Source organism: Lactuca serriola, chromosome 4 (assembly GCF_051521515.1).
Source record: "Lactuca serriola cultivar US96UC23 chromosome 4, Lser_US96UC23_V15, whole genome shotgun sequence".
NCBI lineage: Eukaryota > Viridiplantae > Streptophyta > Magnoliopsida > Asterales > Asteraceae > Lactuca > Lactuca serriola.
Genome location: NC_136411.1, coordinates 92,955,078 through 92,965,525, shown reverse-complemented (window position 1 = coordinate 92,965,525; position 10,448 = coordinate 92,955,078). Strand labels below are relative to the sequence as shown.

Sequence of the window (10,448 nt, the reverse complement as noted above, 5' to 3'; positions counted from 1 at the left end):
CTTCTGATATTCAGCAATTCCTGTTAAAAAATAATCGCAAAAATCCAAACATTTATCTATCCACCCATGAGGTAAATCAGCAGCGATTCCACCAATACGAGATTACAATGAATTAAACATTTGGTCAAGCAGTAGACCGTAGCACCTCTATTCTTACTTTCCTTTATTCATTGTCTGTACCCAGTTCCATTTTTAACAATAATAGCTGTAAATCAAAACAAAACTCAAAAAAACCTACAAAACCAATTTTTTTCTTCAGGTTCTCATATATTCAGGCTTAGTATAAGTGTACCCGACCCAACAAGACCCACCATCTTGCTGACCATCCATATGTAAAATGAACACCACCACATGTTGGATTTTAGAGCTCCAAAGACAGGGACTAAAGGAATCTGGTGGTGTTGGGAGCGTCTTATGGTCTAGTACTGAATGTAGGTTTATAACAAAACCCCTTTCGTCTTCTTTAACTGGGTTTATGAGTCCAAGGCTTGAAACCCTTTGAACCCAAGAACAAATCCCCTTGAAACCCCATGTCTTCTAAAGACGAAGTTTATGGAAAAAGGTCGTCGAAGAAGGAAAGAGATCGACGATGCTTTCTTCAAACTGAGAGAGAATATTTTCAAGAGATCAACTATTGCTATCGTTTTCAGTCTCTACAACGTCGATTTAAAAGCTTGATCTCCGAAAATCGGTTTTTGTCCCACCCTCCAACTTACTCGTCGACTTCGAAGACAAACACCCCCTCTGAAGCCGTTGATCCTTCTTGGCCCTTTTCCTTTCACATTTTCTGCTAGACAAATGAGACAACGAGAGCATGGTCTAATTTCCTTGAGATTTGATTTTGCGATGAATAGGGTTTTATGGAGTGAGGGCTAGTCAAAAGCACCGCCATCAAATAAGTCTCCTTGAACTCTCCAAATTAAAGAACTCAAACAGATCACACTTGGTAATGTGGTAAGTTTGGTCAACAAACTAGAAAAAATCAAAGTCAATTTAGGGGAATTGGTCAACAAATGCCAATTTGGAAAAGGGGTAACCCGGTGACCCCTTCAATTTGGCCAAAAGGACTTAATCTACCCGACAAAAAGGACTTGGTTCCCTCGTAAAGCCATCAAAATAGTTAAGGGACTAAAAGGGTAAACCTTAGAAAGATTATAGGGTGTATATGTCATTTTCCCTATGAAATAAACAAAAACAAACAAAAGTTGAGATTTATAGTTTAGTGACGAAGTTAGGCTAAATTCGAAAGTTTAATGGTCATTTGAGTCAAAACACCAATAAAAAAAGTAAAATAAAAACTACAAAACATCTACTCTAATAAATGAAGATTTTTTTTTACCACATGTCCTCTTCTCCTTTATTTGGACACATGACATTTTCTAAAATTTTTAAATTTTGTATTTTCTACTTGTCATTTTATTGTATTTTTTATTTTATTAAATCAAAATTCCACATTTCATATGTAAGGTAATATATATATGTAAATTATTTATTAGAAACAGTTTATATATATAATGTATACAATACATTAAATCCTCATTAATTTTAATAATTCAAAATTTTTCTCATTTTTCTTATAAATTCAAAGTTTTCAAATTGTTAAAATTATATATATATATATATATATATATATATATATATTAAATAAATCCATGTAATACATGGTCTCACACCTAGTAAAATATATAGCTTAAAGACACTAAAAAACAAAAAAGTGAATAAGGCGTAGAATCAAAAAACCAGTACTACATATATATTTCCATTTAATTATAGGTGTTGATCGGTAAACATCAAGTTATACATACACAAAAATTTAATATTTTTGTTAAATGTTATATTGTACAATTTAATAAAACATAAATTTTTGTGTATGTAGAAAAGTTGTTGTATAGAAATCAATTTTTTTTAATGATATATACAACTCTCAACACTAACGAAATATTATTATAGCTTTAATATAAATTTAGAAACACAACAAAAAAAACTCAAAAATATTAGAATCGACCTACCTTAACATTTCAGTCAGTGGCAGAACCATGAAATTTGATACGAGAGTACAAACATTATCAACTTATATTTTATCTAGTTATCCATTGTATTAAAAAAAAATATAGTATAATCTTTTTAGTTAGGGGTACAATAACATAAAACATGTATGTATATAATTTTTTTTACATGTATAAAATAATTTTTTGGGGATACTGTAGTACCCCACCGCCCCATGTAGCTCCGCTACTGGTTTGAATAGGGGCAAATCTTAACTTTTAAGTGTTTCTTGCGAAGTTGTGATGAATGTTATTTCCTCCCTAAAACATGGAATTTATATAATCCTTAAGAAGAGGAAGGGAATGGTTCTCATCATAATTATACATCATAGGTACCATTCTTGCAAGATTCAAACAAGCCTGTATGAATGGTGCTGAAAATTTATTTGGGGAGAGGCACTCCTTATTTAGTTGTTTCCATGTGTTTGATATCATTGACATAACATGTCCCTGTGCATTTTCAAGAGAACAACCTTCATTTTCTCGCATGTAATATGTCACATATGATCCATCATGACCATCTTGATTCTCATCCTATTAGTTTATAACAAACGGATGTTACTGTGGGACATGATCAGTAAAACATTTATCTTCAAGACATAGGTAATTTCTAATGAGATAATATTCAAGTCAATAATATATGTTAAACTTAAGTTATACATCGATGAAATTTGTATTACCTTAGCACTACCTAGATCATCCCAAAGACGAAGTATTTTTGCTAAACAAAATGTTATCCCTGGGTTGTCCTTAATAATTGTAGCACTATATTCATTAGTAGCACAACCGAGAAGGAAAAACAAGTGCATTGTAACTACTTCTGCACCAGAACTTACAATCCCATTCCTCAAGTATTGGTCTGCATTCGGCAAGTGTCCAGAAGCAAACCATTTTGCCTCCACTAGAAACGCTTCACAAAGGTTTATCCACTGCATGAATTGAATTACATTTAAAAGTACGTTTAGATTATTTCTCTTTGCTTTCCTTCCACCATTTGGGTATATATATATATATATATATATATATATATATAGAGAGAGAGAGAGAGATAGAGAGAGAGAGAGAGAAAAAGAGAGGTAGGTTCAAATGTTTCTTATATATATATATATATATATATATATATATATATATATATATATATATATATATATATATAGAGAGAGAGAGAGAGAGAGAGAGAAAGAGAGGTAGGTTCAAATGTTTCTCACATCTATTGTGTGCTAGAATGCACCAATAAGAATTAAGTAAACATTAAATGTATATTAAATAATATCCATATTTATAATTCCTTTTTATGGAGACTAATTTAATTCGTCATTAATGTTAATGATAATATTATTTTAGAATGAATTCATATATAAAATAATAAGAGTGTATTCTAGTAGAACGAGAGTATATTCTACTAGAATACACCCTCATTCTTCATATTACATACAACTTTATTATATTTTAAGTGAGTGTGTAATGAAAAAATGTTATTGCTGACATAAAAACCTAGATACGAATTCATTCTGAAAGAATGTTATTGCTGACATTAATAAAACATTTAATTAATTTCCATAAAGAGAAAATTATAATTATGGATATCATTTAATATACATACAATTGTGAAAGCCATTTAATATCTATCATTATTTAATTAAATAATAATATAATTTTACTAATTTCTATTGGTGCAATCTTACACACAATAAATATAAAAAAACACTTTAACCTAATATATATATATATATATATATATATATATATATATATATATATATATATATATTATTTAGTCGCTCTTGTTCTAAAATACTTTTGTATTTTTTTAAAGTTGTATTAATTTATTTTTATTTATGAATTCTTTAAATCAAAATTAGTTTCTAGAGATAGTTGTGCTCTAGTTAGAAACTGTTTTTCAACTCATACAATACACAATATTCAACATACCGTCCTTTTTAAGTACTCTATGGGGGTTAAACCCATATTTCTTGTAGATTTTGTCACTGATTTCATGTGTTATGTTATATACAGCCTCAATACAGATCCTTAAGTGATACGGCAGTCGTTCAAAAGAATTAACATCCCATCTGCAAATAATTGAAGTAGCAACCTTATAATGAAAATCTTTATCAATGGTACTCAACTCGTAATTTATATATGTTATTGAAGCTTAACACACGTTTTCACTATTTTTGGATAATAAATGTACCTAATAAGAGCTTCTGTGAAGAGGACGAGTTCATCTAGATTTCCATAAACATCAAAAATATCATCAATTATAAAGATTAAGGCAATTGGCTTTATGAGCTCCAATCTTTGCTCCGACAAGCTAGGATCTGCAAGGCTGGCCATCGGCCATAAGTACCAATTCAATGGTTGACTCCTCGCATGCTTCAGCTCCTCTGCTAATCCCAACTCATTCCACCATCTATTTCACAAGGACAATTCATTTTAGAGTAAATCATGCGAATGGTCCTTATCCTTTGAGATAATTTGAACGTTTGGCCCTACTTATTTTTTTCTTTAATTCTTATCATTTTTATAGTTTCATTTTCTTTTGGATTGCCCTAAACTTTTTAGGTTTACCCTTTTAGTTACTTAACTTTTTTAGTGGCTTTATAAGGGAACGAAGTCATTTCTGTTGGGTCGATTACTTCCTTTTTCACAAAAGTGAAGGGGTCATCCGGTTACCCCTAGGGCTGTCAAATCGGGCAGTCGTGTCGTGTTTTTGTCTGACACGACACGACACGACAAAGTTTTGTATAACACGAACACAACACGACACGATGTCGTGTTTTTTTTTATTAACACGAAAATGAACCAATTAAAACACGACAACACGACACGACACGACAAAGATAATATTACATAACTATTAGTGTATTTAATTCATACTTAAAGATATATAACACGATAAAAATGACAAACACGAAAAACCCAACAACGACATGCTTAATCGTGCCAATTTCGTGTCGATTTATGAACACGAACACGATACGACACGACATCGTGTGTTTTAATCTTGACACGAACACGAATTCAAATTTTGATTTTGTCCCGATTTCGTTTTAATTTTGTGTATTTTTATCGTGTCGTGTCATAAATTGACACCCCTAGTTACCCCTTTGCCACATGAACATTTGTTGACCAATTTTTCTATATTGACTTTGAGTTTCCCTTACCCTTGAACCTGCACACCTCTCTCTCTCTCTCTCTCTCAAATTCTTCCTGTCACCATCTATCTGTTTCATTGTGTTTGTAAATATCACCTATAAGTTAACAATTTGAGTTTGTTGTTTTAGTTCTAAGTAAGTATCGCGTTCTAGGGGAAATTTCTCTACAAATCTATTTACTGGTTCCCTCCCATTCCTTGTTCTAAGTATGATGACCAAATCTATCTTCATGATCCATATCTCCATGGTTTTGATAATAGTTCATTACAGCTTCCTAGATTTCTGATGTGGGTTTCAAACGGTAATATGTGGATGTACTCCAATGCTTGATCAAGGTGCCCAACTTTCCCATAAATCGCTAAAACCCCCAATTAATGTTCGATTTTTGGGGAAATTTTGTATTCTTTTACATTGATTCAAAGTGGCGATCTGACTTTCAAGGACACAATTTCTACCAACATTGGTCGGTCTCCCATCTCCGACTCTTGTAACCACCGGAATGTCTCACCGGAGAAGAACCCCCCACCCGCCTCTGGAACAGATTCTGATCGTAATCCGCTCGTTTCAACGGATCTGCAAGTGTAGCATAAGCCGAGTGCACTTTTATGAACTTATCCGCCGACGAGTCACTACTCCCGACATCCATATGCAAAACTCGCGCTGATCTCTGGTACGATGCTTTCACCTCCCTTGTATCAGCTCCAATTCGAACTCCGAGCACATCGTACAACGAAGGAGTATTATTACAGAACGATCTAATTGTCTCCGTTTTCTCAGCGGTGGCATAAGAAGCTGAAATTGGAGCTCTTCCGAACTTGACAGAGTTTGAACTCGATGTTGCCGATGACTTTAAATTGATTGAGAAATTGGGGGAAGTAAAAAACGAAGATGCAGTTGAAATAGATGAAATAGCAATTTAATGTGTATTTTTTTGGATGTTTGAGTGGTTATGGACACAATTTCTCTACAAATGAATTTACTAGATGCCATTGTTAATGAGGTCTTAGAAGGTTTTTGCAAATCACGTGGTTAAGGTTTTTCCATATTTAAGACAAATGAACGATTGTGTTTTTCCGGATTTTGTACTCAAATTCCGATTGAATTTCTCCCGGAATAATGTTACTGGAATTGATTGTGTGAAATGCTGAAGGAGATAAGATGGGGAAGTTTGGCTTACTTGACTTTTAAGTTTGACTATTTGGCTGACTTGGCTTTTAAAATTAGTAAAATCAGTTTTTATATGTGTCATGTGGCATATCTACCTGCTAGTTTAGGTAACAATACTAAAAAGACAGGTTGCTCACAACTTTGTTCCCTTATAAAGCCACAAAAATAGTTTAGGAGCTAAAATGATCAACCCTAGATAGTTTGTGGACATTTGTGTCATTTTCCTAAACAGACTAGCATGTGGATCCTAAATTTCTTCTCTCTTCTTGTAGACAGATTAGGCAATTTCCAACCGAAAACATCTTACTCTTTCTTGATGCTCGCATCTACCACCACAACCACACACCCTTTTCCTCTTTCCTCGTCTCCTTTCACCTGAATCTGCATTACCCTCCCACTTTCATACACTAAAAAAATCCCACATCCCAACCACAGTTGTCGGAAAAGGAGTTGGACCAGAAGCTATGTAAAATCACAGTTGAGGTTTCATCGTCAGTCACTATTTCCAATCTAGTGCTTTCTATTGGCTGTGGTGGGAGGCTTTTTCTCTGGAAGTTCGTGTTATGTGTTTTTTATTGGGCGAAGATAGGGTTTCTTGAGGACAGGAGAAGACGATGAGGGCAACGAGTGAGAAGATGGCACCAGCCCACAGGGTGCTATAAATGGAAGAGCAAAGAAGATTATAACGACCTAACGAAGAGATATGGTAACGATGATCCAACAAAAAACATGGGAATATTGGGTTTTTCTTTTTAGTTTTAGGTTGCAGGTGTTCTCAATATATTAAAAAAAACATGGGATGGGTGGTGTTGCATGTGTTCAAATAATAAGCTAAACACCAAAATGCTTCTAGCATAGCGGTATCCAGTATTGTCCTCCCTCCTTTAGGTTGAGAGTTCAAGTCTTGTGAGAGACATAGGTGGAAATTTAGGAGTAGTGTATAAGTAGATTAGATTTGTCATTCCAAATAATAATAATAATAAGCTAAACATAGGATTGTTTTTGTTTTTATTAATGTTAGGGTTTGTTTAATAATTTTAAGTAGCTATAAATACATCAAGGAAGAGGAAGGGGTACGTATATGTGTTTGGAATGGGTCCCTTTAAAAACATTAAAAATCATATAAAATTAAAAAACAAAAAGGGTTTTAGAAAAGCTAGCAAGGATATACCACTCATTTTGTTGGAGTTAAGAAAAAAAACAAAAATATAAAAAAAATAAATAAATAAAAAAAAGTTACGTTAAACCACAAGACCATCCGTGTAATTTACTCTTCATTTTAGTATTTAGAAAGAACGCTTCTTTAAAATGATTGTAATTCGATTTATCTAAGCCACCGGTTTCTCATGCCTTTGTGTACATTCATTATGTTGCATGTGTAACAAAGTTAATATTTACCTGGAGATTTGAGTAACTTCTGTTCGATGTAGGGCCTGGAGTTTAGCCAACTCCATCTCAGCAAGTTGAGACATGGTGGTCCCCGAGTAATGTTTGATAAATTTCTTGACCATAAAAGTTGACGAGGTTCTCTGATACGAATGTTCTAATGTATTTTTTACCATTATAGCTTCATCTTGGTCAAGAAAAGGAATCATTTCTTTGAGAGCATGGCTGCTAAAATCCGCAGCCTCCTCAAGTATATGTTCCCCCTCTATGCTTAGCTGTGATGCTTCATATAATGCCATTAATCCCTTTACATCTTCGGTCATTTCTTCAAGGAATATTCCATTCTTTTGCTTGAACCCTGCAAAAACGTCGTCTGATACAACAGATTTTACTTGTAATTAATAACTTTAACAGAATTGACATTATTTGAATCAAAAGTACTAGAAGAAAAACAAGGATGAGTCCTGTTGAAAGTTAAGCAAGATTTAAGAACGTGCGCTCACCTGCTGGAATATAATAACCTTGTTGTCGAAAGATTCGGAAATTAATGGAAACCTCATAAAGACTTTGGTCATGGTTAGAAACATGGCCATTGAAAATTTTAGTGTAATGCGTTTTCAAGATTGAGTCAATCTCCTCTTTGAAGTGATGGTTGATGCAAAGCTTTTGGAGAGCGTTCACCATGTCCATGGATTTTAAGGGTTCATCTTGGACATGCTTTAGAAGATTTCGAACTTCCTGTAAATGTTCGGAATACTTGATGGGTTGTTCCATCTGCAATTTCCATAGCCATGCTTTAGACGGTGACATGGAATATAAAAGAAGTAAAAAAACAAAAAAGGAAATACATTGAAGAAGATCTTAAAGTTTATTTTTCTTGGTTGAGAATCTCGTTTTGTAGGGATTAGGGTATGCTGGATGTTTAGTTTTGTAAAACTGTTGTTCATTGCCGGGGGGGGGGGGGGGGGGGGGGGGGGAGATTGATATTATAAGCCGGTTGCATTACATATTTATAGCTATTAGATTTAATCTCGACAATATCTATGAGATATTTCTTTTCTAACCACACAATACTATAATTTTAATTGACACCCTACTTTACTTTTAAACTACTATTATTGGACAACGAAATTATAAAATCTTCTAAAAGATTTTTGCTCTTAACTTTAAAAAAAGCTGAATAAAAAAAATCATTTCAAAATTAATATGAGATTAAAAATTTTATTTTTTCAACAAAATTATGTATCCAAATACTATTTCAAAATAGCGATTCAAGAAAAAGTTATCTATATTATGACCAATTTACCAGATTACCATACACTACAAAAAAATGCCAATTAGTGACAACACTGAAATGGTCACTAACAATAGAAATAGTCGCCACTATGTGATATAGTGACAAAATATATAGTCGTCACTTTTCGTCACTATAGGTCCGTCACAAAAGTGATTTAGTGACCAAATATATAAGTGGTCACTATTCTGAATAGTGACTAAAATATAATGGTCAATAAATCTGTGACAACCAATTTCATGACTAAATCTTGTCACTAATCAGTGAAAGTCGTCAATAATTTATATAATTAGTGACCAAAAAAAGCGGTCACTAAACAAACATTGTTAGAGACCAAAAAAGTGGTCACTATTTAAGAAACTATGAGAAAAGACAATACGTTATAATTGAGTTGCTATAGAATTTTCATAGCTAATGATAGAAGTAGAATGCTATAAATAACGTACCATCAAAAATATGTCACTATTTCTTACATATAGATATCAACTTTCTACAAAATAAAATACTTTAAAAATTAAAAGACATCAAAATAGAAATAAACATTTTCAAGTGTCTTCATGGCCATCGAATTATGGTGCTTTGAGAATCTTCATGAACGGATAGGCTTTTTTTTTATCTGAAAAAACAAGTTAAAGATATGCGAAATAGTTGCTTCTGCATTGACTATTAACTATTAATGCCGAAAAAATTGTAAAAATTTAGGTCTTAATGGGGAAAGACTCAATTCCCTAAATCTCTTTATAAAGTTGTTATTAAGTCAAAAAGAACTCTTCTATATAAACCTTATCCATCAGTGTGCATGTTTCTTTTTTATTTAACATAGAAAGAACAACTTAATTGAGAAAGTGGGAACAGAGCTCTCAACATTAATTTATTTTTTCTTTTTGTTTCCTCAAATATTTTTCACACATCATTTCTACTGACAAAACTTAATAGAGGGGAAAAAACATAAACAAGGCTTTATTGTCCTCATTAAACCATGTTAAATATTTATACATAAATTCAAAAACAGAACTTGATTATTTCAGTGGCCCATTTATTTAAGTTCTTCTCTTGGCATGTCCCAACCTGCAAAGGAATTTTTCATTATAATAATGAATAGTAGCATTGGAAAGTTACTGAACAGATTACGATGTCTATCTGGATAAGAAGCATTGTATACATATATAGACTATTTCTTTTCTGGACAAAATAAACTATCTAAATGAGACCAAATGACCATTTTAACCTTATATTAAAAACAACAAATCTAATAATATTCATCATCAGCTTTAGCAAAGTTTTTTTTTACTTAACTAATTAAGTCATTAAGTGCATAACTCATTAAGTGGAAAAAAATAGTAACGTACTTACATTTCTTTACCACTAATAAAATGTACTACTATATTTTATCCATAC

The 10,448-nt window shown here is 32.6% G+C and overlaps 1 protein-coding gene and 1 pseudogene across 2 annotated transcripts; both read right to left on the bottom strand.

The window, feature by feature from the left end:
• Positions 1-2,080: 2,080 nt before the first annotated feature.
• Positions 2,081-8,703, bottom strand: LOC145102123 ((3S,6E)-nerolidol synthase 1-like; annotated as a pseudogene). Its single transcript, XR_013706034.1, has 7 exons — positions 8,605-8,703; positions 8,260-8,530; positions 7,769-8,129; positions 4,240-4,458; positions 3,978-4,117; positions 2,726-2,974; positions 2,081-2,579 (listed from the first exon to the last, which is right to left on the bottom strand). The product of XR_013706034.1 is annotated as a (3S,6E)-nerolidol synthase 1-like (transcript).
• On the bottom strand, positions 4,978-6,119 carry LOC145101979 (chaperone protein dnaJ 11, chloroplastic-like; the record flags this gene model as incomplete). Its single annotated transcript, XM_079039286.1, has 1 exon — positions 4,978-6,119. A coding segment is annotated over one exon (465 nt), but the record flags the coding sequence as incomplete, so codon positions are not given.
• Positions 8,704-10,448: the final 1,745 nt, after the last annotated feature.